Source organism: Bradysia coprophila, chromosome III, assembly GCF_014529535.1.
Source record: "Bradysia coprophila strain Holo2 chromosome III, BU_Bcop_v1, whole genome shotgun sequence".
In the NCBI taxonomy this organism is placed as follows: Eukaryota; Metazoa; Arthropoda; class Insecta; order Diptera; family Sciaridae; genus Bradysia; species Bradysia coprophila.
This window is the reverse complement of record NC_050736.1, coordinates 3,040,787-3,066,908: the sequence shown is the minus strand read 5'-3', so window position 1 is coordinate 3,066,908 and position 26,122 is coordinate 3,040,787. Positions and strand designations below refer to the sequence as shown.

Genomic DNA, 26,122 nt, shown 5'->3' with positions numbered 1-26,122 from the left:
CATGTTTTAAAACGTCAATTTTCTCTATTCAAGGAATTTTACATGCAATCTTTTCTGCACTTATATTCCTTAAAGTGTTTGGTAAATTGTTGTGTCTACTAAGAGTAACTCGCTCCTCAAGAAATTATAAACTACATTTGTGTCTCACTATGAGCGTAATCTTTACACAGTAATGTAATGGACCGAACGTGGAAAAGTGCTCTGCGATAAATCTTGCAGGCTGCCACCAAGGAAAAATTGGGGTAGGGTAATCTCGCACACCACACAAATTCATGGTGTGCGAGATTCACCTCTAAGTGGTGAATCTCGCACAGTCATGACTTTTCGTTACATGTCGTAAAAGGACGCATACTATGATCGCGTGTGCGAGATTCCCCGAAACCGAAAAATTCTGGACGATAGTGCACTTAATGTCCGTTCCAACCACGGAATCAGAAACTATTTTTGGTCCGAAAATCAAGATCTTTTCAATGCCATGAGCTGAAAATCCAACCATTCCAATCGATATCCGCTCAATTTCTTTTTACATTCCAACAAGAAAATCCACATTTCCGATGAAGCTCTCCAAAGGTAATAATCAAATGACCTGCATTGTTTTGGCGGAGCTTTATGCGGCACTCATGGGAGCACATGAAACTCTGCCTTTAGGGACGCAAGGCGAAGAGGTCCTTATATGTCTTGACAATATAGGAATGATCAAGGCACTCGTATCGCCCGTAGTCACCTCCAAGCTGGTGAAGGAATGTAAGGAATACCTGAACCTTCTTGGTCTGACCAATCGGATCAATTTGGTCTGGGTACCAGGACATTCCGGCGTGGAGTGAAATGAGGAAGCAGATAAGCTGGCCAAAGAAGGCTCGGCGACTCAGGCAAACGGGCCAGAACCGTACATTCCGATTCCCCAGTCAGAGTGTAAAAGAGCACTGGAAGACTGGGTTAAGCGTAAACACGCAGAACGCTGGGAAGCGTATAATGGAGGCGTTCACACGAAATGCTTCTTCCCTAAGCCTAACAAAAAATGGGCCAAAGATTTGCTCAAAATGGACCGAAATCGCATTAGAAGAGCAGTAGGAGCGATTACGGGACATTGCAAGCTGAATCGGCACATGAATAAGTTGAGGCTTTCGGGCACTCCGAGATGTTCCTGCGATCTAGAAGAAGAAACGGGTGCACACTTGATATGTGATTGCCCCAAATTTCTTCAACTAAGACGCAGGATGCTCGGAGACTATGAGGTGGTTCCTTCGGAAATTGCTGTAATAGGACCTGACATCTTAGACAGGTTCCTATCGGCAACAGGAAGACTGCCATGATTTACATGATGACCGGGAATGGAAACAAAGGATCAACAGATCTGTGTTTCGAGATCTTAAATGATCGTCCCAAACTGATAAATCTAAATTGTTTTGGCTTAATACGTCAGTATTGCTGTAGTGTATAGCGAGGTTACAGTACAGTGGGATTTTTCTTATTAACTTGATTTTAAAATTAATTATTTAATTGATTGAAAATGCCTCATCGAAATGATGTTAATGGAATTTTATTTAATCATTTTAATAATATAAAAAAATGTACAATTACGATTTACTTCACCCAATGTATAATATTACGCACATCATAAAAATATATTTTTTTTTCACTTAGATCTAATTTTCTCTCTGTATCTCTCTCGTCTAATTAATTTTTTTTTTTCATTAATTAATTTTAAAAGAAGTAAATGTATGTATGTGTGTGGTAATAAGGTTTTGAATTGATAAATATTTTTTTTTTTTATTTTTCCTCATTTTCTTACTAAAACTTATAATTCTTTAGCGTTTCCATAGTTGTAGAGCAATGTAATTTTAATTTAGAAATAATGATCTTCTATGTTTTCATGTTAATTAGAACTGGAATATTGACTTTGTTTGAAGGGCTTTAAAGCGGGGCATTTTTTTCTGTAACTTTAGATACATTGAAAGAAGCAATTTTTCTGTTTCATTTTACCTTTTCACAGAGGGCCAGCATATCACCAGTGTAATTATTGCGTCATCCAAGTATTTCAATTAGATTGATAGATAAACTGTTACTTTCATTTTGCTATCTAAAAGCTTCATGTTTTCGTCATCAGTCGTTACTGTCAACATCAGACAGTCATTCTCATGAAAAGCGAATTTAAGTAATTTCATGGTTATCTTTTACACCGAAACTACGATTATCCATCGTTCTTTTTCAAATAAAATCATTGCATTAGTATCAGTACAAAGTCCTGTCATAAGTTTCCAATTCAAAAATAAATAATTTATAAATATTAATAATCAGTTTACTTCCTGCAGAAATGTTTATGTAAAATAATGAATTGACGACAGTATTTTTATGCAGACGTTTCATAACAAGCCTCTGTGTTTAGCGAAAGTAGACGTTGATCTAAAACATTAAATTGAAATATCGATACCAAAGTACGTTCAACCGTAGGTTCGAATTGCACAGATTACCGATACGGTCGACACAAAAAACGAATTAAAAATCAAAATTCCCATATTGGATAATGACTTTCCTTCAGTTTCTAATTGAAAAATAGAAAGGGGAAAATTAGGCCAAAATAAATACTTTTTTCCACAGGTGCTAACGATGTTGATAGTGCCGTGGCAATAAAATATCCGAATCACATTCTTCACTTAAATATAATTTCGTTGCGACTGATTTTTGAAAAAATTGATGGGATTAAAGGTTTCTTGTTCAATTGTCGAAATTTCCATAGCGTACACTGGGTATGATGTGTCTTCAAAAATGTAATAGAAAGTATACCGAAATTTACTGAAGTTTACCGATATTTCAGTAAATTTTTCGCTAAATTTCAGTAATCCTTGGAAAATTTCAAAAGATTCGTTAAATAAATTTGCCAATAGTATGCCCAGCAATGTATGGCGATGGAGGTAGAAGATTATGTATTGGGAAAACTGAGTCAAACTTATTTTTTGGTGTTTGTTTCGAACAATTTACAATTAGTTTGCACCAATTGCGTCAACATAAAATTGGTTTATTATTTTCCGTTTTGTCTCCAACATTATAATATTGTTTGCGCCTCGTCTTGCTATAAAATCTTATTGATGTTGTTCTTGTTACATAATATTGTAAAGCTTGTTATTTGTAACATCTAATAATTTTTCTGTTTTTATGTTTCAGTTTTACTTTAACGTGTAATACAAGTTCTTTTGTGTTTGTTTTCTAATTCTGAAAAATTCAAAAACTTTTTCTTTTGATTCACTCAACACCGTCAACTAAAAAAATCATTTCAAATTTTCGATTTATGACAAAAATGGATTTGATGCTGCTGCTTCTGGTTTCAGCCACGGTGCAATGTTATTGTTGTTGCTGCTGTTGTTGTTCATATTCTGAAATTTGTTACAATAAATTAGCATTTCTGATTCGGCATAATTGATCCAACAAAAACAAAAACATGTGCATCGGGAAGCAATGCTCTAACAGCTATAAACGTGAAATTATAAATAATAAATGGAGCAAATCTAAAACGTTGTGATTGTGATTTGAAATTCAAAAATGGTGCAATGTGAGCTTCAGTTTGGAAGCAAATGTTTGTAGCAGCATTCGAACTGCATTACATATAAATCAGTGGACTACAGTTCCTCGAAGTACTGAGACAGGGAAAATATTCTGTTACCCCAAGTAATCGGGACCATCCCAATTATTGTAACCCATAACGGCTTCTTCAACGGCTTCTAATTCTCTTGAGGCCTCATAACTGACGGAGGTTTCGAAACTTTCGTGGAATTCGTAGATTTCAAGAAAAAGAAACAATTCACGGTCTTCAAAATTTAGAGCCTACAGTCGGCGAGTTTGAAATAAGTGACTCATTTCGTTTCAGCTGATCCACTCATACAAGAAATAGTTATTTATGACATTGACTTCAGAGTGGCAAAGCGTACACATCGTTTGCCTAATAAAGCACTTTGCACAGATTTGCATACAAAGTTTTATGCAATAGAGACATCTAAGGTTTGCAGTCTCTAAACATTATGATGCTGAGCTGCAAAATGATCATTTATGACATCGAGTGCAAAATACTTTATTGGGCTCTAGATGTTTAATTATGACACGACGCCGAAGGCACTTTTGTTCGTAAGAGTGGATCAGCTGAAACAAAATATGTCACTTCTTTCAAAGTTGTAGACTGTAGAATGATCATATCGTGATACGATTGCTGTTTGTAGGTTAATGAATTTATTTTCCATTTGATTTGACGTATTTTTGACCAAAAATAAATCCCTTTGATCTTCAAAACAGGTATGTAGTAGAGACAGGAATCACTACGCATTCGTTTGTTAGTTTTTAATTGCTTATTATGCGGATTAAAGAATCGCATTCAATCAATCATTAGTTCTTCTGTTATCCAAAAGAAGCAGTTAAATAATAATAAAAAAGTTAGTTACAGAGTCAGTAGTCAATAAAGTCAGTTGTTAATAAAAACAAAATAATCAAAACAGCAACAGGTAATCGCATGCATAAATATTTTACATTTCAATTTACCCCATTTTATTTAAGCGTCCAAGCTTCCATCGATTGCTACCAAAACGAAAACCAATGTTAATTCTATTATTAAATTAGAGCGATGCGATCGCGTTTTGGCGCACTGTAAGTTGCCTTTATTTTCCAATCGGAATCAAATTAGGATTTTTTACGGTTTACATGTCGATCAACAACGGATCATCGGCAATAATTCAGGCGAAGAGGAATGTTAATTTCACTTGGCAGAACATAAGAGTGTTAGGAACATTAAACCAGGCAATTAAATTTAATAGAAGGAAAAAAAATGGTTAAAGCGTGTTGCACAATTCGATGCAAATGACGGAGCATTCAAGTTTCATATTTTTTTAAAAATTGGATTAGACAACAGATTGTCTCATTCGATTAGTTGTCTCGCTCGGTACCTACAATAAACAATTCAAGAAATCTAATCGTTGGCATTAACAAACTTGAACAGTCTGATGACCCGTATATTCATTAGGAAAGACAAATTTGCGTTATAATTGTGTTTTGTGACATGAATTAGAAATGAACGGTGACGACGCATTAAATGCATAATAATCTACAGGTTCTGGCGGAAAATCAAGAATATAAAACTAAAACAAAAAACGAACAAATTAACACTCTACGTCCGCACAATCAGTGTTAATGGTGTCATTCCAATCCATTTTTACTTACAATGCAATTTTGAAAGTTTTGATAATCGCTAAACTGATCAAAATCAATACGACAGTTTGTATTGTTAAGATTGCTTTCGTTGCTGTTGCAGTTGTTGTTGTCATTATTTTTTGAAATAAACGATTCGTAATTCATGAACAACATCTTATCATCGTACTGCATGCAGATAAAATTGAAGGAGAAATAAACAGTAGAGATAATCAATTTCATTTTACGAAGAACAAACAATTCGTCACAGAGCGCGACTTCGTCCTACAATTCAAATTCGCTCAGATTATTCTTTTACTTACTTGATTTGCCGCATTACTACTGGAGACTGGAGCCCAGGGATCTTGATTCAATGTTGATGGAAATGGTGATTGTTTCAGCTGATTAATGGACGGAACCTATGAATTTCATTGAAACGCATTGATCGGTCAATTTGAATTGAGAAATTATCATTCAACAGAAATCTGACGAACCGGTTGTGTTTGCTGTTGAAATAAATTCGTTCTTTGTTGCGGCATATCACCAAACGGATTGTATGCGGCTTGCGGTTGCTGACCTAAACTCGGCACTGCTGGCTTAATTAAATTGTCCAAATTAACTAGAGACGAATTTTCGCCTAAGAATGATTGAGGTGTTTTTGCCTGCGGTTTTTTCGTTGACAGTGGATCGAGGTCGTCTAGCAGTGAGGCTAAACAGAAATGTAGAATTTAGTTAGGTGTACAGTGTGATGGATGTGGGCATGCAATACTTACAATTGTTATTATTGGAACCATTCAATGGCGTTGACTTCGATCGATTTGTTATAATGTCAAATTCATCAAGATCCGAATTTGGAGACGTCTGGGCACCGATTGGTGATGGTCTCGACTGTTATTTAAACGAAAAGATCAGTTCCACTCAACTTTAAAATAACATTTTGTTTATTTACCCCAATTGTCGGTGCTGCCCAAGGATCAGCTGATTTCTGCTCCATGCTACTCGTATTCGAATTCAGCTGCCATGGGTCACCCAACGGTTGTGATTTACTGAGCCAAGGATCAACGACGGCTGGTTGTGGTTTCGACAACCATGGATCCACTGGTAATGCATTCATATTGCCATTCGTTGCTGTTGCTGCCGACGCTCCATTTTGCAGCCATGCATCGTTCGACGAAGGAGTAGATTGATTGCGCGACAGCCAACCCTCAACATTGGAAATGGATGATGATTTCGGTGTTGTGTCTGCCCATGGATCGAGAGGTGGCGAAGCCGTGTGTGACCAAGGATCGACATTCGGCTAAAATAATGAAAACAAACGTTTTTAACAAAAAATCGATGACACTAAAGGCGATTTGAAAACACAGCATAGCTAAGTGGATTATCGAAAGCATTACCGTGTCATCGTCATACGTTTCGACTTTAATGTTCAAGGTCTAATTTAAAAGTAACAAAAGTGCATGCATTTCGAAAGAAAAAAAGTAAAAATTTATGGATCAAGTGTTATGAGCACAAAGCCAAAAAAAAAGTTGACTCACTTGAGGCCGACTATTCGATGACATTCCCCACGGATCATTGGGTGGTGAGCTGATTGTTGTTGCACCTAGCGATATATCAAGCAAATCCATCAGATGACTCTGTTGTGGTTTCGGTCGTTCCGGCTCAGTGCCTTTCCTAACAATTAATTTTTCATGTTAGCCAGTCACTAATTATCTTTATCACTTTACAAAACTCACTTGAAGTCCTGCTCACTTTGGCTCAACGCCAATTGCAACCGTACATCGTCACTGCGTCTTTTCGCTTCCTCCTGTTCCGCTTCCTCACGCGACATTGCCATGGCCAATTGCAATTGCAATTCTTCTTCGCCAACTGTTTGCGGTCGCACATATTCTATTTCAGATGCAGTTCTTGGTGGCGCCTCCGCTCCATCGGATCGCCATGACGGACTGTCACGGTGTGTGGGGCCATCGATTGATCCATCACTGCCGAAGCCACTAGCATTTTGAGCGAATCTTTCTTTTGCTTTCAGTGCTTTTGTTCGTTCGTTTTTCAAGCGTTCATCGTCTTTCAGCAAACCGACCAATTGTTTTGCCTTGTCTCGCACGCGAAGTCCTTGATCGTTTCCTTCCTCTAAATGCTGAAATTCTTTTAACGTTTGAATAGCAAAGATATTCTCCTTGCATTGCTGGGCCACTTTTTCAGTTCCAGTTTTGATTAGATATTCAAGTAGTATCTGCAACAAATCCAAATGGTTGATAAAGAATTTCCCTCTGTACTCAAATCGGATTATTTGATTACCAATGCTTTGTAGACGTGTCGCCAATTCTTTCCATGATCGTTCAAACGTTTCCATATCATTTGCATAATTTCTGAGAATGCCACTACGTTGTATGTGAGATCGGCAATCTCTGCCATTATGGTTGCTGACGGACCCCATGGATCATTCGATGTTGCTTCGCGGACTTTTATCTATATCGAAATGTATCAGTTTCGTGTTTTTCGTTGCATTATCGACAAATTCACTTTACCTGAGCATCTGAATAGTTGTGGGCTAGATTTTTGATGTTACGTCGAAATCCAGCAACGTTCACCTGCATATCGTCCTTTTGGCGTTTCACTGATAACGAAACAATAATTTATGAATTTCATATTGAGGTAATATAAATGAAAAGTGTGAATAAAGGCACGGTTAGCGATGGGCTTTTCTTTATTTCGTTGTTGAAATTATATTGAATCACCGAGCAATGAATGACGTGATTTTATTTCGCTATTTCGCTGACAACAGTAATGACGACAATTCATTAGATCCACAAGTTTGTAGCGAATTTCCGTTAAAAAGAAGTAAATTCGATAAAGAAAATGTATACAAAATTGACTTACTTTTGATTCGTCCAATGTATGCGCAAACTAACGATGAATAAACAAAGTGATCACACAATGATGCAGTTACTTATGGGTACTTTCGTAAATCAGTTGATAGTGTGTACAAAATGTTGGATAAGCTATTTAAAACAAAGCTTCTGTGGCGAGGTAATAACGCATCAGTAATTACAATAGCACACACGGTATACAGCAGTCTGGTTCGTTACAATTAACACGACAAAGCCAAATCAATCAAACAAACGTTATCTCAAAACACCTTTAAATAAAATAGAAATATTTTTCGTATTTAGTTTTCATATTTTTGTTTTAAATAATAAAGTTTTTTGCGCACACTGAAACATACAGAGGCAGTAAGAGTATTATACAGATTCAGCAGAAAAAAAAAACTTTTTTTGTGTGTGAACGCAAGATAAGGACGGTAGGCCGACCGACAAACTATTGATTGATAAAACTTACAAAGACAACAAATTTCCGCGAAACAATGACAACTGTTATTCCAGATAATACTACGCTGAGCAGTAAATTTAATTTAATTTGTGCAGGTCCGAAGAAGCCACCAAAGAGCTGTCACAAATTACAAAATTAAATACAGAAGCACAGCACTCACATGCTTGTCGTACTTTTTCGTTTATATTTTTATCCATCGATCAGTGTTTAAAAATATGAAAGATATTATGGCTGTAGTAATACGTGAACACTCAATGAGCTGTGTGTTTGACGGTCAAAAGGTTGCACTATAAGGGCAATATTGTTTATACAACAGGATTAACAATGCCATTGAAAAATGCAAAATAGACACACACGAAAAAATCAATGAATTGTGAGCTGGTATTGTTTTGCTGTTTCGCGATATGCGATAATATTCCGTAGAAGTGATGAGTTTCAAGTTTCTCTTATACTGAAATTACTCATCGTGCGATAAACTACGTTGAAATGTAGCTCAAACTTTTTGAGTTTGAAACAATTCGCTGTCGACACTCGAAAGGATCATATAAGTTTGTGGTCTCTCGAATAGTATGACGAAGTAGTGGGCTCACCATTGATTTTCATTTTATTCATGATACAAAAGTTGCGACGACTCTGTAGATGTAATGAACGAAAAGGGGAATTACGACAAGTGCAAAAACCTTACTGAAGTCCTAACGTATAGTGTTCTCATGGGAAGGTTTTCAGAAGAGATTATGGTTATACTCAACGACTATTTTTGGGAAAGCATATCCCCATGTTTTCTAGGATTTTTCCACGTTTACCTAAATTTTCTCTAATTTTCCAAAAAAATATTTTTCGGAATGCAGCTGTGGCTTCTCCATACGTATAGAGTGCTAAAAGAAAATGTCAAAAAGAGTGTGCCCCCATCGGTTAAATAAACTAGTTTGGTCCCAGTAAACTACACACAAATTTTGACATATTACCTATCGAGACCAGTTGAATAAGTGGTCTTTTTCCCTCCTTGAAATCTCTATATACAAGTACACAGTGTTAAAAGAGCGTAGAAATTGTGACGTATCACCCATCGAGGGCAGTTAAATTAACTGGTTTTTTCCCCTGTTTTTACGCTCTTTTAAGACTGTATAAGTAGTTTTCTTTGTATGAGTGGACCAGTTGAAGTAAATCAACATATAAATTTCGGTGATGGCCAATCGGAAAAATGAAGGAAAATTCGGGAAAATGTGGATAATATTTTCCCAAGAATAGTCCCTAGTTGGACTACAGTCAAGTCAAGTCCCAACTAGCATTTTATTTTGTTGAATAAAAATGTAAAATGCAATTTTCATAAAATATTTTCACACCAAAGCACTAGACCCTTGCAACATATTTTGAAAAACTACCCATACTGACACCCCACCATTTACAAAAAAAAAATATTTTATTAGAATTACGCATCGGGCAGTGACCACAAATCTCACTACAGACATTCAGTGTTGATTTGAAAAATGAAACTGATGTCATTGAACATTTAAAACACAAATTTACGTCGCGAATAATTAATTTCTTTATCCAGACATGTTGCGTGTTAACTGAAACGGAAAATATTGAGCGAAAAAACGAGTAACTCAATTCCTGACCTATCCTGTCGTTATAAAAAAAAACTTTGTCAATTTAATAGTCTATAGCATCGCGAGGAAAAAATTGATTGAGAATAATGTTCCACTAATCCAATAGAAACACATACAATAATACTGTTGTAATGCAACTCTATGACCATGTCAGTAATGTATTCATTCATAAGAAAAATAAAAGCCGACAAATGAACACCTACTGTATTATGATAAAAATATATTTTAAAAAAAAAGTACTCCCGAGGTCATGACCCTTTAGTTACATTATTCTTTTCCAGTTTCTTTTTTATATTTATAAAGAACGAACATGTGATCTTTCGTCTGTAAATTTTGTTGATTATGATTCGTGTGCTATTTAGTAAACAAACTATATACCGAACCGTCGACGACTTTATTTTATGGATCTTTGTCTGCAACACAGAGCATGTTTGAAGATAAAATGATTTCGATATTAAAAATACAATGAACTGATTATAAAATGTTGAATAGAAAAATAAATTCGGTATTCGGTCGCTGGATAAATTCTTTTTGCGAAAAGATTTTTCGTTTCGTAGATTTTTTTGTCACTAACGCAAATTCCAACGTAGTTCGTTATCATTGCGACAAAGCCAAAAACTCTGGATTCGATTTTGTTTTGTTGTAAGTTAAGTGATTCCTAAATTCTACCTCTGTTAGATAAATCGATTAGATAAAATTTCTTATCGTAAGTGAAGTGATAACAATTTTTTTTTCTATATATTTCAATTGACGACGCTACGATTAAATAAAAACGTACGACGAGACGTAAAAAATTCATTTTCACATTAGTACGGAAAATAAATTATGCATATGAGAGCTGATTGCCTCGTTAGGAATGATTATTGAACAGATATTAACAATAAACATAAAGACATTTCATGGCTAATAGCACCGTATGATTTTCTAACGCATGATAAAATATACCTGTTTACCGAAGGCATTGTACACATTGCTAAGCTTTATTCATGTAAAGTAAAAATAATTCTGATGATTGTGTCACGTTACACTTCTCATTTTATCACTTTTTTGAATTGTTATTGTTATGTGCGAGTCGATTTTCCGATCAACTTTTACTAAACGAGCCAATAATAGTTTACGAATGGAACAGGAAAGCAATACTCTAACATTCAATATAGTGTTTCGATATATCGCATATATATTTACAATCAAAACAAACCGCAAACACACCAGCTAAAATACAAAGACGTTTACCCCTACGCGAAAATGGTTTTTCTTTATATACGAAAATGTTTTGGTTTTCCGGAGAAAAACAAATTCTGCGTTATACACGAGAGAAACCATTTTTTTGCGTCTCATAAAGAATCCGTAAAATATAAAGCCTCTGACGAAAATGTAAACCTAATTCTCGATTAAACTGAAAAAAAGAAGTGTTTTGATTCTAATCCTGGAGTAAAATTGTCACGTGAGACTGAGTCATTGATGTAGATAATGCTATGGACATTTCACGTAAAACTGATTTCAATATTTTTACACTCGGTCCCCACAAACCTGTTCATTTAATTGATATTAACGAAACTCTTTCATAATACACACAACCAAAATGAATGGATTTATTTACACCTTTTACAACGCACTATTCGTTTTAATAATAGACGATTATGAGCTTAGAACTGACTATTTAAGATTGATTCAACTATACACGAGACCGTAATGCATTCGCTAGACTAAACGATCAGAGACAAAAATATTTTTGTGCTCAAACATCTTCAACAACACCGGTTTTCATTTGAAACACTTTGCATCGAAAGAGTAAGAAAATATATAAAGTGAAATTGTTTTGTTGCCCTTGATTAATTAATTCACTAAAAAAATATGCCGAGTCAATGAAATGGTTGTGAAAACAAATTGTGTGTGGACTGCACAAAACTGTTATGAGTAGAAGAAGAAAAAAAAAACTTGTAGGCAAATCGTTATGGGGTCACTCAGACTCATCAATTTGTCCATCAGCAGCATAAAATGCAAGCACTGGGTGCATTGGGTATAGTTATTTGATAACAAAAACGAAAACACGAACTCACCAAATAAAATCAACAGTGGCCGAAGGAAATCCTCAATTTATTTACCAAAAAAAATACAGGCATTTAAATGAGTCCACTCCCTCTTCGTAACTACACTTTTATAACACAAAAATTTCTATTCAATCACAATCCAGTTCTCAAATTTCTTTCCCTAGATGTTCTGTTGCACAATTTATAATATTACTATCGATAGATTGAATGTGCGAGTAGCTCTTTATCGGTTCAGATACTTAAAATTTGCGTAAGTCACTAATAATAATTAAAATTTTTGAGACAAATTGTTTTATATAAAAAAGTAACAAAGTAATATGACATATCGTAAAAAATTTTACGTGACGAAAATAAGTGACGAATGATTTTTTTTGGAAATGCGGTTGTGTTGAACCGTTTCGAAAATGGGTTCATTTTCAATTCATTTGTGGCGCGGTATTTGAAATTGTAATCTTTGAGAAATAACTTACAGAATTCGGATACTTTAACCGATTGTACCAAAGTTGTGAAACAACAATTTAAGACACTTCTCTGACGATCACGAAGGCGGTGGCACACTAATTTTGACAATTTAGATACATTTGGTTAAAGACACTCATTACAGATCACACATGAAACCATAGAGTCATACTATATGCAGAGAAATGATAAGTTGGTGCAACTGTGACGAGATAGAAGGAACATGTGAATGACAGCTGGCTCCTATGGGAGAGAATGTGAGAGAATTTGTATGCAATTCTCTTACATTCTCTCCCATAAGATCCAACTGTCATCTCGCCTATGTCAAAATTTGTGTGTACGTGTCTTAACCTGTTCTTTCAGAACCTTAGACAGCGGCTTTTACATTTGAATTTGAGAAGATATGTAATGAGGAATTTGGGTACGACTGGGGTACGAAAGTCACAGCACTGCTCCTAGCATGAACACAGAAAATATTCGTAGACAGATGACTTGGTTTCATTGTATGAGCTAAAACCTACAATACAAGCAATTTTAAGTTGTAGCTCTTATCACTAAAGCCTCCAAATTTGACACTTGTCAATTAATTGTGTTCATGCTAGCAGTGCCGTGCGCTAGTATATAAAATGAAAGTCAAAGACAGCGATGACCTTCATTTCGTTTTTATATGATCAAGGACCTTTCTTGTAATGAAAGTACAAACCAGGCATGGTCTGTCCAAAAAAACCGGAGGAAATAGGGATTTCATATAAAAAAAATTCACCTTTCAATGATTTTCACCTAGGTGACTTTGTTTATTTGAAATCACTATTTCACATCCGCTCCATACAAATTTTGACATTGGACCATACCTATAGAGTATACTTTATACTTTCATTGTTTTCTTGTTCACAGGTCTTTTTTTATTAGTGGACCGAATTCAGAAGAGTGAATAATGCTCTATGAAAAATCTAAAAGGTTTCGAGCTAAACACTGAGGAAAAAGTAGTTACCTGCTACTGCTGCGACCTGTCTCCAGCTGTAGTTTTTGAGAAAATACAGCTGTCACAGAAAATATTTCGGCCCGTAGCTGTCACAGCTGTATTTTTCTACTTGCTATCAGAGCTGTAGTTGTGATTATCTACAATAGCTGTGTGATTGCCTACAATCAAAATGTTGTGATCGATAGGCACGGGTTCGAATCATGTCGGATCCTGTTTTTTTTTAATAATATAAATAAAAATAATTTTGGTTTCATTTCTGATAAAAGTCAGTTCAAAATTAACTCAATAATTCATAAAGAAAATATTTCTGGCCTTTCGGAGTTATATTTCACAGTACTCAGAAGTATTTTGATATTCTGTTGTATTACATCCGACGAGTTAATTTTGAACTGAATTTTAGCTGAAATGAAACGAAATTGATTTTTTATTAATAATTATTTGAAATAAAACTTGCCTTGTTGGGGCGCGAACCCGGGACCTCTCGATCTCCAGTCCAGAATAATCCACCTGAGCTACGGAACATGTATGCTACACATGTATTATGTTAATGTAAGCTACACAACGCATATTCCCGTTGATAGGTAATATACATCCCTGTAGTAGCTGTATTGTGGGTCTAACATTACCTACATGAAATACATATATGAAAACTGTGTATACAACACGTAATGTGTTATTAATAATTGAAAGAAATTATTGCGACAACATTGATTCACGTAAAAATTAAAATCATTTTGAAAATCAAAATATTAAGACTAAAGTCTCGAAAAATAGTTCAACGAGCGCAGGCTAGAGACCCGCCGACACTTTTTCACCCAACCGAGTCGCCGGTTGTTCTTAGATTGCCTCAGCCGGCTGGAAGACAAAGTTTTTTTTTTCAATAAAATAAATTTCGACTGACCGAAATCGGCGCTATTTTTTCTTGGACTTTTTTATATATGTCTAGTTAGGCTTTGGTGCCTAGGCCCCAGAACCATTCTCATATATTTTTGATCTTCCATAACTGGCTGGTGGTAAGCGGCTGAAAGTCGAAAAATGAGGTTTCGTAGTCCGGATTTCATTTCCGTAAGGTAGTGAGGACACGGACGTGCATGGGCTCGTTGGAAATCTGAGGTCGAGTACCTCGAAGCAAATATTACCTTGGTAAAGTTTGATGATAAACGGTCGAAAATATGACATCCGAAAAATTTCTCAGAATTGATGGAACATCGGTGAACTTTGACGAGGGCTGTGACCTCACTAATGCAATTAAATATAAGTCCCGGAAAAAATAGCACCGATTTCGGGATGTCGAAATTCAAAAGAACTTTCGAAATAAAATTGAACTGAAGAATCAGATCGAATGACTTCCATATTTTGCAGCGTGGAGTCTATTCCAATAACTAGCTCCCGCCAATTGCGTTTTTTTAATTAATAATTTCTATAAGCAATACATGCAATAAGTCGTGTTAAAGTTTTATCTTAATTTTTGTTGTCCAATTTTCTCGAAAGATTTCGTTTTTTATTTTTAAAACGTTTCCTGAATATTCAGAACTGCTCGAAAAACCCAACATTAGCCGTAGCCGTCATTGAGTAACTTTTTCCAAAATTACTCACCACAGGTAATACGTTACTTTCTGTGGGTAATTTTTCCAAACATTACCAATTACAGCTGATCTATTACCTACTGCAGCTGTAGTTTTCAAATCTTTTTCCTCAGTGAATATCAAATCCGTTAACTCTTTTGATATGATATTTTCATTAGATCGAGAAGTGATGATTGTTGTGTTAATGGTAATCAGCACGTAAAAAATGAAAGAAGGAAAAAATGTACTGTTACACTGGACATTTAAGCGAAATTTCGATGGGAATTTGCTTCCAAGGTTCTGAAAGACACTGTCGAGTTAATCACGAAGGCGGTGGAATCAAAATGTTCCTGTAGCGCCAACTTGGTTTGGAAAATTTTTAATGACGATTTCAACTTACCAAAAAAACATAGCTAACGCCGACCCGTACGAAACACCTATTCGTATCAAAAGCCTTTAATGTGAAACTCTTCATTTCTCTTACTTCATTTTCTTCTCTCCTGAAAAACTATTCTCCCTTTAAAATCACTTGCACTATCCACTCTTTGCCTTGTTATCATATACAACTAAATTGCCGGAGGCAATATAGACAGCCCCGTACGAAGACAAATTTCATAAATTCCTATTTAAACAGCTATATACCGCTATATTTACCTATATTTCACTGTAAATAAACATTTCACAGATAAATATATGCTATTATATAGCTCTATATGCCTGTATATAGCTCAATATAGCTGTATATAGGTATATATAGATGTCCGTATATGGAATCCCTGAAACCCCACACACATAACAAATTATTTCCATGTTAACAGAAACTCTCTAAGTATCATTTTTCCCAAGATATTTCTATTTTACTAAAATCCAATATGGCCGCCGGCAGCCATTTTGTTAGGAGACCGGAAATAGTACCGACGCTTTACATTCGTTAATACCTTTCAAACAAAAAAAATTCATGAAATTCGGTCAAAATTTACTCGAGATATTGTCAAAATACACCACGTTCACTGTACTTCCGAGTAGCCAGATAAGAGCTCACTCCAAGAGACCTAGCTCACGCTCCGGAGAACATGATTGGTACGGTCAATACCTATCTAATAAAGCTAAAACAGACGAAATATGTTCAAATGTGGCCGACCTACAAGCAAAAACTGCTTGCCGCCCTGTGCCTGTTCCACATTAAGGGGTCTAACTCACGAGTCGGTCATCCGATTTCCATAAACTTTTTTTTGTCGATCGGTATTGTAAATACCTTTTATTTGACGTATCACTTACAAGTTTAACGTTTAAATGTCCGGAGATATCTTCGAAAAACCGTAAAGCACTTATTGGGCCACAGCTCGGGAGGGGTCGATCCAAAATCACTCATCTTCGAACTTAGCCTGTCTTTTGACATTACCAAACGGGAAAAAAAAAGAATTTTCAAAATCGGATGCGTTTTACTCAAGTTATCGTGCACACAGACAGACGGACAGACGGACAGACGGACATTTTTTTTTCGCGGATTTGGCATTTCTAGACAACCACAATAGGTTTCCCCTTACTCAGGGAGTCCAATTCGACGTGTTACAAACGTATGCGTAAACCTATAAGACCCCAGTACTTCGTACGGGTCTAAAAACCAGTTGACTTTTCAGACAATATACATGTCTAAATTGTCAATCTCACCCGTCTTCGTAAGTGTCTTACACTGTCCTTTCATAACCTTGTTTGTGGTAGTGGGAAACTCGTATAATCATTTTTGTTTGTATGAGTGGAACAGCTGGCGCAAATTTGCATTTAAATTCCACTAACATTGACTGTACGTTTCTAAAGACAAATTTTAAAATCTATTTTCACAAGCAAATGTTGTCTCCAGTTGATCGTTATGTTGTTTACTTTACAAAATGTTATGGATTTGAAGCATGTACAACAACATTACGCCAATAAATTGTCAGTCGTCTTCGTGGGTGTCGAACGGTTAGAATCTTGAATTTTCATCACTTTCAGATACATATGAAGATACTATTTTATGAATCACACTTAATTAATGGCCTTTTTGGTCTTGCTACCTTTTGCAAAATTTTAAAACTTAATCGTTCGAAAAAGATTTCTGCTGAAAAGCTTGCAGCCAAAATTGTATACCGGTTTGTCCCATATGTTTTTCTCTGACACTGCATGTTATTGTTTTTGATTGTTTTTGTCAAATGGAATAACGTAAGAAGAAAAGATAAATAATTTTTTTGTCACTTGAATAATATCGTAATTATTAAGACTTAGCTTTTTACATCTGAAACTACAAAACCTAATCAATCAGGAAGGGATTGCTAAGGTTAAATCGACCGTTAGAGGCACTATTAAGAAGAATGGAAGAATCGAATGATTCGCCACAGAGTAATGCTAAGAGAGTAAAATTTGATATGGAATACGAATCAATCAACTGTACAAATACTTCGGACAGGTATGTTTTCCCATTTATAGTCCAGAATCCATTGTCTCCGCTGACTGTCTTTGTGGTTCATGTAATACTACAAGGTGTGACGACTCAATTATTTGAAGAAAAAAATGTCCTAATAGATCTCTTTCAATTCAAATTTAAATGAAGTCTATGAACTAATGGAAAACACAGCAGGCTACGGCTACCCATGATAGAAAGTTTACAATAAATTTAGTTTCCTTTTTTTTTTTAGCGATGTAAACAAGGACCTGACAATGTCCTCGTCCCACGCTATCGAGAATGATGATACTCTGTTGTCGCTCACTAGGTAAGTTGCCTACATCACCTACGTCCCTTTGTTTCATTTTCTAATGGAAATTATTTCCATTTAAAATGTTAGTTCGCCGCCCAAAAATGATCTGTTGGACAGTGTACTAACATCTGGAGTTACTTCTACACAAAACCAAGAGCATGAAGTCGACAAAGACGAAATAGCTGTCGAGGCTTGGTAGGTGGCACCAATTACTGTGTGAGTTTTTGTTCTTAAATTTGTTCGGATTTTTTAGCGAGACTACTTCGGAAAATCCTGTGCCGTCGTGCACAAAATCAAATCTTTCCAATGCAATCGATTCTGACGACACACCGAGTGATACAGACGCTCAACCTGCTGGTCCAAGTGTAATTCGGCTGTCACATTTTTCAAGAAATTATCGACGCAGAATTGTGGACGAATCGTCGTCAGACGAGGAGTCTACCAATCGAAATGAAAGACCAACTTCATTACCACCTAGATCGGCGGAAGTTGATGCTGTAAGCTATTACCTTTTTTCACATACAAAATACTTTGGCTAAATTCCGAATTCGGTGGCTTCGTTTAGGACGAAAATAATTCGAATTCAACATTCGGCTCCCCCAGTACACCCACAGCACCATCGGAAAGTTCCGAAAGTAGTGAGTCCGTTTCTGATTGGATGGTTGAAGATTCGGATTCAACATTTGAAAGTAACGACCGGTTCCGGTTTGAACCGAATGAAGAAGTTGACGGTGTTGTTGAGACAATAATGCAGAAGCAAAAGTCAAAGTAATCAATGCATTAACCCTTCCCGACATTCGATGTTTTTGCAATTCCATCTCTTTCAGATACACCTGGAATTCCGTTTCGTCGATAATGTACCGTCAAAATGGATTTAGTGCAGGTAAACGATTTCGACACACAGCCGATACTCCGTACAACTTCCAGGCTAATGTTCGAGGATCTCTGCACGGAGTCGAACGTTTAGAACAACTGTGCAAACTATCTGAACATTTTGGCTGCATCAATTGCTTGAATTTCAATCAAACTGGTAAACTGTTGGCTTCCGGATCAGATGACTTGAAAATAAAAATTTGGAATTGGGCGAGAAAGAAAGCAATTGCCACGATAAACACTAGTCACATATCGAATATATTCCAAGCGAAATTCATCGACCACAATGGCTACGACGACGGTTTCGAATTAGTAAGCAGCGATCAAAGTGGTGCTGTACGACACTATTCCGTAGGACCTTGCGGTTCAGTGCGTTCTGATAAACTCTTACATGGCAGTCCACGGGCTGTACACAAACTTGGGTTGCCATCAAATCGTCCGTACGAGGTATTATCAGCAGGAGAAGATAGTCGTGTGATGTTAATAGATTTACGAGAGGGCAGTGCAAGACGACTGGTTCGCGCTAAATGTTCGTTGTACAGTATAGCGTGTCATCCCCTAGATTCAAACGAATTCTGCGTTGGCGGACAAGATCAGTACGTTAGAGTTTATGATCGTCGTAGTATTAAATCGACTATACGAGAACTCTGTCCGGAGCATTTAGTTAATGTAAGTTTGGTTGGAAAGAGAAAGCAACAAAACCATTTCGACGACATTATCATAACAATTTTCTTCCAGAAACGAGACCAATTTCGATCTGTGACAAGTGCAGTGTACAATTATGTTGGCTCAGAAATCTTGGCCTCATATTCCAACGAAAGTGTTTACTTGTTTGACAGTCGCAATGGAGATTGTTTGCATAAATATTCCGGTCATAGGTAGGAGATTCGAGAGGCCGTTGTCTCAGTGAAGAGAAAATTATTTTTCTTCTCGTCTTATTTGCAGAAATAATCGCACAATAAAAGGAGTGAATTTCTATGGTCCCAGATCTGAATTTGTTGTCAGTGGAAGTGAAAATCCAGGTCATGTCTTCTTCTGGGAAAAACAAACCGAAGCAATTGTTCAAATGATAGTTGCCGATAATGGTGGTGTAGTCAATTGCTTGGAGCCACATCCATCCGTACCAATTATAGCAACAAGTGGACTTGCTGATGAAATAAAACTGTGGCATCCGTCCAAACATGAGGTAAACTTTCGGTTTGTCATTAACAATCGAAGAGAGAAATGAACTGTCCAATTTTGCAGGACCCGAATTTGAGCGATGTCAGGAAGTTCGTTAGTCGCAACATAAATATTCAGTTGAATAGGCAAGATCGAAACAGCGGCATTGACATATTTCAGTTTATACTGCAGCGTATGCGTATGCGCACAGCTGAGGAACAATTTGAAAATCGGGATGACGAGGAACAGGGTCAAGGTAGCGATGCAGACAGTCAACCGACGAATAATACGAGCGATGATGATGACAGTGATCTTGATCACAGTCAATTTAATACTTGCAATGCGTCCTAATCGTACAAAATGCAACATTTTGGGACTGTGTTCCATGTAGCACGCCATTAGTATAATGCAAGGTGTTTTATCAAAAATTTGTACAATGTGAACAGTTCTACCAATAAACAATAATTTTCATGGAAACGTATTGGATACTTTTGTACGTCATGGTCATGCCATCGGTTCTGCGAATGTTGGCTATTCCTAGCACATTCCTCCCAAAAGTCTCTTGTCTTTGGATGGACTTTGGAGACACGAAATAAAGATGAAAGCCTGAAGTTGGCAAACTGACTATTTCACCCTGCGAATCTCTTGTTCCAGTTGACGATGAACAGAATTTTGTCGGATCGGAATTCTTCTAGGATTCTTCGAGCTTATCACAAAAAATTTTCAGTTGACACAGACATGATGCATCCAGCCGATCAACATGGAGAACAGGCAGAACAGTCATTCAATGAAAGTCGATTGCCGCTTGGTCTTAAAAAGGTTTTTATTTCTGTCGTTGCTCCTTATAATTCTTTTTACAGGCAGTCAATTTATCACCAACGCATGAAGCATAGGCCATCATATGAGGAATCACATTCTGTTCCATAACACAGCTAAAAAGATGAGACCATGGTCCTGTGTAAAGAATATTTTTTGAGTGAAAGTTTGCTTTATAAGATAGAATTTTGCTGAATTCTTACCTGAAGCGTAAATTGCTACATCTTCACCTGTAATGAGAGAGAAAGAGGAAGAACTGAGTATTCAGCGAGCTTGGAACAAATAAAAAATTTACCTGCATGCGTCTCACTACTCAGAGGTACCATTGATGGAAAATGAAAGTTCGGATCTTCTAAAGATATTAAAGAGACGTGTTCACTTTGATTAAGTAACAAAAGGTATTCTAATGTCTTACCCATATCCAACTTAGTCAAATCCAGTCGCGTACCCGATGAAGTCATGTAGTTTCTTTGACCATTTGCATAGGACAGGGTTGAGTATTTTAATTTATCTAAATCAATCAGAAGTCGTTTTAACACTAAATATTTCAATACTCAACGTTATTTGAACTCACCCCCTCCGAGTGATGTACTCAATCCAAGTATGTCGTTCCCTCTGGACGAATAACCACTAGAAAGAAAGTTAAGTTGAAAACTTATCCAGTCACCGGACTCCTTCCTCATTATTTTACCTCATTGTCATAGTATGAGAATGATCCGATGTAGTTACAATGAGTGTATCACTTGAATCTGTTAGTTCTGTAGCGACTCGCACAGCTTCCGCCAATTGTACTGTCTCGTCCAAAGCTTTCCTACTTTGGGTCGAATGATGTGCATGGTCAATTCTGCCGCCTTCGACGAACAGAAAGAAGCCATTCTTATTTTTGCTTAGAATTTTAATGGCCGCCTCAGTCATTTCGGCTAAAGTCGGTTGTTTGTCATGATTCGCTTCCAAATGATAATCCAAATGGTCCGATGCGAAAAGTCCCAGCAAGAAAGTGGTTTTGTTGAAGTCGCAGCTCACCAAACCACTTCGATTGTGAACGTATACACCTCCAATACTTTCCTTTTCCATACGCCACTCGTCGATTAAATTTAGCCCGTCCAATCTTTGCCCTCGTTTACCGTCTTCGTCACACTCATCTATGGGCAAAAATTTTGAACGACCACCGCCCAAAATTACATTAAATTCACGCCCAGTTGGCCCATTGATTAGTTGGGCTGCGATATCTCCACATTCCACAGGATCTTGATTGTATTTCATCACATCTGCATCACATTCATAGTCTCGATTCGCTACATTTGCATACGATGCCGCTGGACTTGCGTGTGTAATTCTTGTCGTTGTCACTATTCCAGTAGATTTGCCAGAGCGTTGAGCCCATCGTGCTATGGAGGTCAGTCGATTTTTTGAATTATTCGCCGCGAAACAGTCATTCTTTTTTACACGACCAGTCACACCAATCGTTGCAGAATTAGTTTTTACTCCGCACAGATATGCATTGGCTTAAATGGTACATTAGGTAACGTTATAAAAGTTGCGAAATGGTGGAAAACTATTTTTACCTGTGGCAGCTGAATCAGCAATCTGCTCATCTACAGAGTACGTCTAGGGGAGAATACTTTATACTGAAGATAACATTTCTTATACGTTGACACTCACCTTAGACAAACCAATATTCGGAAACTCCTCAAACGATAATGTGGTTTCTTCTCCGGTATTGCCTTGCAATTGCCCTAATGTCGTAGATAGTTTACTATAGTAAGCTACATATTTTCAAAGATAAACTTAACCATTACCCAAATATGTCCGTGCAGCTGCTACAGTCGATAAAGACATTCCGTCTCCAATGAACAAGATTATATTTTTGGCAATATTTCGATTCATCTGAATCGATAAACGATCCTGCAAAGTCAATTGTGCTCCGAAATTCCAAAAGAACTCTTCGTTTTCTGTGTTGTGATCTTGTGCTGACGATCGTTTCGTCCTATGGCTCGATGCTTCATTGTCACGGTCTAAAAATTTAGAATTACAAGTTATCCTTTGGGGAAAGTAAGAAGTGCAGTTGCGAAAATGGATTTTGTTTAGTTTTTAGGATAGGATATTCAACCGAATTAGGTAGAAAAGAGTAATACCGGACTTTGGCATGGTTAATAAAAGACTATCACTTTCATTAGTTTTTTAAGTCAGTTATCGTCTCGTAATGCCTCAACAACTCAAAGTAAAGTTTTGCCGCCGTGAATACAATTTCACTTTACCCTTGACTTTATTTATATCTCACAAGGAGCGCCATTTCCATCATTTTAATGTGCAATCAAAATCAGCAGGGAGACTAAGAAAAAACTAAAATTTTTCGGTCAGCATGGATAGCTTCTTTTCAACTACTAAGAATAGCCTCTTCTCAAAACCGTGAGGTAAAGTGATATTTTATTCACCGCTGAGAATCTTAACCCCAAGTTTTCGATTCAAATATCTCACTTGTAAATGGGGCAAACGACGGAAACCTCTTGTTGTATTTTTACTGGCCCCTGCTTCGCCTCAGACCTGTAAACTTCTCACAAGCGGTACCATTTCCATCAGTTGTCCCAGAGATAAGTAATGTTCTATTGCAAAATCCTGTTTAAAAATTTCATTTGTTTTTTTTTCTTAGTTTCTTGATCTTATCAATTTGGGATATAAACGTTTTACGTGTGATGTTATCAATTTCATCATTCGCTTTTCTAATGAATATTCATTTCTCGAATTTATGCAGTCTTTACGTTGCATGTTTGATATCAAGTTGAGTTAATATTTAACACGAGACTTAATTCTTAAATAGTCCGGAAAAAGTTGAATGTGTGTATGATACGTGATATCAAGATTTTTCATTTGATTTTAACCAATAACAATGTTAAAATTCTGTAAGCGCCGAAATTAATCACAAACAAAACACCTAAATGAATCGTTCGTAATTAATAAGTTTAATAAATTCAACAGACGTAACGTAATTTCATTGGAACGTTCATGTAAAACTTATTTAAATACGCAAAATCTATTGCAATATATCAATGAACTGATTTGTCCTTTTCAATTTACACAGTTGATCAGATACAGATCAGAACTAGGTCCCACATTATGGGTGGGTCAGGTCCCTTGGCTGTTGAAGTTATCAAAATTTCGTTGAGGAATTTAACACCGCGTCATTAACAATAATCCACAAAGTGACATTTTCCCTATAAAAAATGTGTCAATTTGTCAATTATTGTGAATGACACGGCGCGAAATTCCTAGCAGCCGTACTTAGTCCAAACTTTACAAATGCAGAGAGAAAAACAATACAATCAAAAATAATCAATCTTCAGTACAATCTTCGGCAAAGGTGAGGAGATAATATCACTGGAAGAGGACAACATCCCAAAATAATTGGAATTTTTAACTCTTCTGTAAAACAGACAATTTTACATTGTGTTAACTGACGTAAATTTGATGGCTTAAAATGCAAACGCCATTTATAACTCATTCCAAATCACTGTTTCAGCCAAAATACCTGACCCAACCAAATGGCCTAGTTGCTTTGGTAGTATAAGTTTGAATGCCCATTACTCAAAAAATTTCCAAAATTGTTTCAGTTTTAATCAAGTTATTATCGTGGCATCAAAAAACAGTCGAAATTTCTTTTAGGAAACTCTCCCAGATAATTAGTGAACTTAACGAATCTGTGAATCTGCGAATCTGTGAACTTAACGTCGCGAATTTTTTTTCTCGTCGATTGAAGTCACATTTTTGAAAATCGGTCCAGAATTACTCTAGCTATCGTTAGCTTTACAGACATTTCAGTATTTTCCGTTTTTTCCGCAAACACTACATTTTTTTAAACCGATACAACCAACACACTTGAAGCCTGAGTGGTACCACAAATAGGGGACTGAAACTTGACAGTGTGTAACACAACTGCACTGTAAAAAAACTGTCGACTATGAATCACCGTTGCTTGAAGTACATTGCTGACCTTTAAAACCTATTTTCTGACGTAAATTCCTTGAATTTACAGAGTCAATGGAACTACTTAGGGTAGATTCGCTACGACCAGTGTAGAACATTTAGGTTATCTAACGAAACTTTCAGCACGTATCAATTGCAATTAACACTGAGGCAATATTGTCGGATTAGAAATTATGGATCATAATCCGCTATAACAATGAGAATTCCAGCAACATCTATTTTTACAGTAGCTCTCCTCTCGCTTTACTTATGCTGGAATAGGATTTCTTTTATTCGTGTCACGACTTTTCAAAAAATTCAAGAATGTATGCCGTTACTGCTCGGATAAAGTTTTCATAGCCCCAAAGGTAATCTTTCACTTTATTGGGTATGGAGACGTAACGCTAACAGCCATTTTTGTAGATGCGCAGTGACACACCACTCCTGATGCTTTTACCTCGGCTTTTACATACATAAAAAAAAATTACAAAACCAATCACAATGGGAGGATTTTTTTTGTATGAAAAGCCGACATATAATTATGAAAAATTGGGTATTATAATACGCGAATATGTATACCTCCCTAAAACGGTACAGCCCTGAGAAATTTGGAATCCATTCTCCCATTTATAATTAATATTAATATTAATTTATTCATCCAGCTGTTGGAGACTGCTATTTTTCGATACATAATTTAATATTGTGCAAATATGAGCTCAATTAATTCCGATTAATTTTCCTTGCAAAAAATAAAATGAACGTTTTAGTAATTACACACAAAAGCTTTCGGAGTCCGAATAATGATGTTTCTTACAATTTCCACGCAGATTACACTATCAGGGGGCCAATAAATTGTTGTTTTTTGAATAAGACCAGAAATAACAGAGTTTATACTCACACGGATTAGAATGAATTTCAAATGCATCATCTGGCCTAGTGTTTCCAGACACGATATAATTAAGAAGTATAAAAACGATTACTTGCAGAGAGTTTTTCGTCCAAAATTGCATTTTTTCCACGTGTTCCGTTTAGAAATACAATTTTTTTGGGTAACAAATGGTACTACTTTAAAATCACAAAACAATAAAAATATCAACCGTTCAATATAGAGACGAACACAATTGTGAACAATGAGAATTTGGGTGAAAAATTATTAATAAAATTACAGACAGGAATAAAAATAATCTGAACAAATTGACGGTTGATTTTCAACTGATTGATTGATAAAACATTAACTCGGACGTAAAGAACTCTTTCTGTCGATCTTTTGTATTGTATTGATAAGTGGGGAGCGAAACTTTAATTTCACTCTTCTGGACACGTTCTGTTTATACAATCGTTTACGTGCGCTTCTAAAGCTGTTGTATTCCGGTGCTCTTCTCACACCGAAGTATTTACAACGAATTTGTTTTTTGTTGTG

General features: G+C 36.3%; 3 protein-coding genes across 13 annotated transcripts; 1 reads left to right on the top strand and 2 right to left on the bottom strand.

Moving 5' to 3' along the window:
- Positions 1 to 2,950: 2,950 nt before the first annotated feature.
- LOC119076288 (epsin-2) lies at positions 2,951 to 12,492 on the bottom strand. Of its 9 annotated transcripts, none has more exons than XM_037182953.1 (13): positions 12,164 to 12,492; positions 8,044 to 8,302; positions 7,692 to 7,780; positions 7,462 to 7,632; positions 6,900 to 7,396; positions 6,702 to 6,837; positions 6,561 to 6,599; positions 6,116 to 6,463; positions 5,940 to 6,054; positions 5,661 to 5,875; positions 5,490 to 5,585; positions 5,200 to 5,355; positions 2,951 to 3,371 (listed from the first exon to the last, which is right to left on the bottom strand). In XM_037182953.1, coding segments are annotated over exons 2-13 (1,950 nt in total). In that variant the 5' UTR covers positions 8,045 to 8,302; positions 12,164 to 12,492; the 3' UTR covers positions 2,951 to 3,284. The 9 variants fall into 9 exon arrangements, with proteins under 9 accessions (XP_037038848.1, XP_037038912.1, XP_037038863.1 ...); XM_037183017.1 differs by lacking the exon at positions 5,200 to 5,355 and adding an exon at positions 4,525 to 4,560 and having other exon boundaries at positions 12,164 to 12,489; XM_037182968.1 differs by lacking the exon at positions 12,164 to 12,492 and adding an exon at positions 8,503 to 8,521.
- A 4,830-nt stretch (positions 12,493 to 17,322) lies between these two features.
- On the top strand, positions 17,323 to 20,422 carry LOC119076138 (DDB1- and CUL4-associated factor 8). Of its 3 annotated transcripts, XM_037182826.1 has the most exons (10): positions 17,323 to 17,359; positions 17,417 to 17,603; positions 17,833 to 17,907; positions 17,974 to 18,087; positions 18,146 to 18,389; positions 18,458 to 18,660; positions 18,720 to 19,434; positions 19,504 to 19,643; positions 19,711 to 19,951; positions 20,011 to 20,422. In XM_037182826.1, exons 2-10 carry the CDS (start codon positions 17,509 to 17,511, stop codon positions 20,275 to 20,277), a joined length of 2,094 nt encoding a protein of 697 aa, XP_037038721.1. In that variant the 5' UTR covers positions 17,323 to 17,359; positions 17,417 to 17,508; the 3' UTR covers positions 20,278 to 20,422. The 3 variants fall into 3 exon arrangements, with proteins under 3 accessions (XP_037038721.1, XP_037038729.1, XP_037038711.1); XM_037182834.1 differs by having other exon boundaries at positions 17,331 to 17,603; positions 17,980 to 18,087; XM_037182816.1 differs by having other exon boundaries at positions 17,331 to 17,603.
- Positions 20,423 to 20,734: 312 nt separating this feature from the next.
- Positions 20,735 to 25,971, bottom strand: LOC119076438 (membrane-bound alkaline phosphatase-like). The gene is made up of 10 exons (XM_037183206.1): positions 25,601 to 25,971; positions 22,542 to 22,757; positions 22,405 to 22,478; positions 22,308 to 22,350; positions 21,434 to 22,247; positions 21,317 to 21,372; positions 21,158 to 21,253; positions 21,038 to 21,094; positions 20,946 to 20,972; positions 20,735 to 20,880 (listed from the first exon to the last, which is right to left on the bottom strand). The coding sequence occupies exons 1-10, from the start codon at positions 25,710 to 25,712 to the stop codon at positions 20,750 to 20,752; spliced, it is 1,626 nt and encodes a 541-aa protein (XP_037039101.1). The 5' UTR covers positions 25,713 to 25,971; the 3' UTR covers positions 20,735 to 20,749.
- Between the last annotated feature and the right edge of the window lie 151 nt (positions 25,972 to 26,122).

What these genes read in the sequence shown, in the direction of transcription:
- LOC119076288 (XM_037182953.1), bottom strand. An exon ending in ACAACTATTCAGATGCTCAG is followed by an intron (nt 7,633 to 7,691) that starts GTAAAGTGAATT and finishes ATTTCGATATAG; the next exon opens with ATAAAAGTCCGCGAAGCAAC. An exon ending in CAAAGTGAGCAGGACTTCAA is followed by an intron (nt 6,838 to 6,899) that starts GTGAGTTTTGTA and finishes ATTAATTGTTAG; the next exon opens with GAAAGGCACTGAGCCGGAAC.
- LOC119076138 (XM_037182826.1), top strand. Translation starts at nt 17,509, where the DNA reads ATGGAAGAATCGAATGATTCGCCACAGAGTAATGCTAAGAGAGTAAAA. An exon ending in ACTCTGTTGTCGCTCACTAG is followed by an intron (nt 17,908 to 17,973) that starts GTAAGTTGCCTA and finishes TTCCATTTAAAA; the next exon opens with TGTTAGTTCGCCGCCCAAAA. An exon ending in GGCATCCGTCCAAACATGAG is followed by an intron (nt 19,952 to 20,010) that starts GTAAACTTTCGG and finishes CCAATTTTGCAG; the next exon opens with GACCCGAATTTGAGCGATGT.
- LOC119076438 (XM_037183206.1), bottom strand. Translation starts at nt 25,712, where the DNA reads ATGCAATTTTGGACGAAAAACTCTCTGCAAGTAATCGTTTTTATACTT. An exon ending in TGAAATTCATTCTAATCCGT is followed by an intron (nt 22,758 to 25,600) that starts GTGAGTATAAAC and finishes CTAAATTTTTAG; the next exon opens with ACCGTGACAATGAAGCATCG. An exon ending in TTTGACTAAGTTGGATATGG is followed by an intron (nt 21,095 to 21,157) that starts GTAAGACATTAG and finishes TAATATCTTTAG; the next exon opens with AAGATCCGAACTTTCATTTT.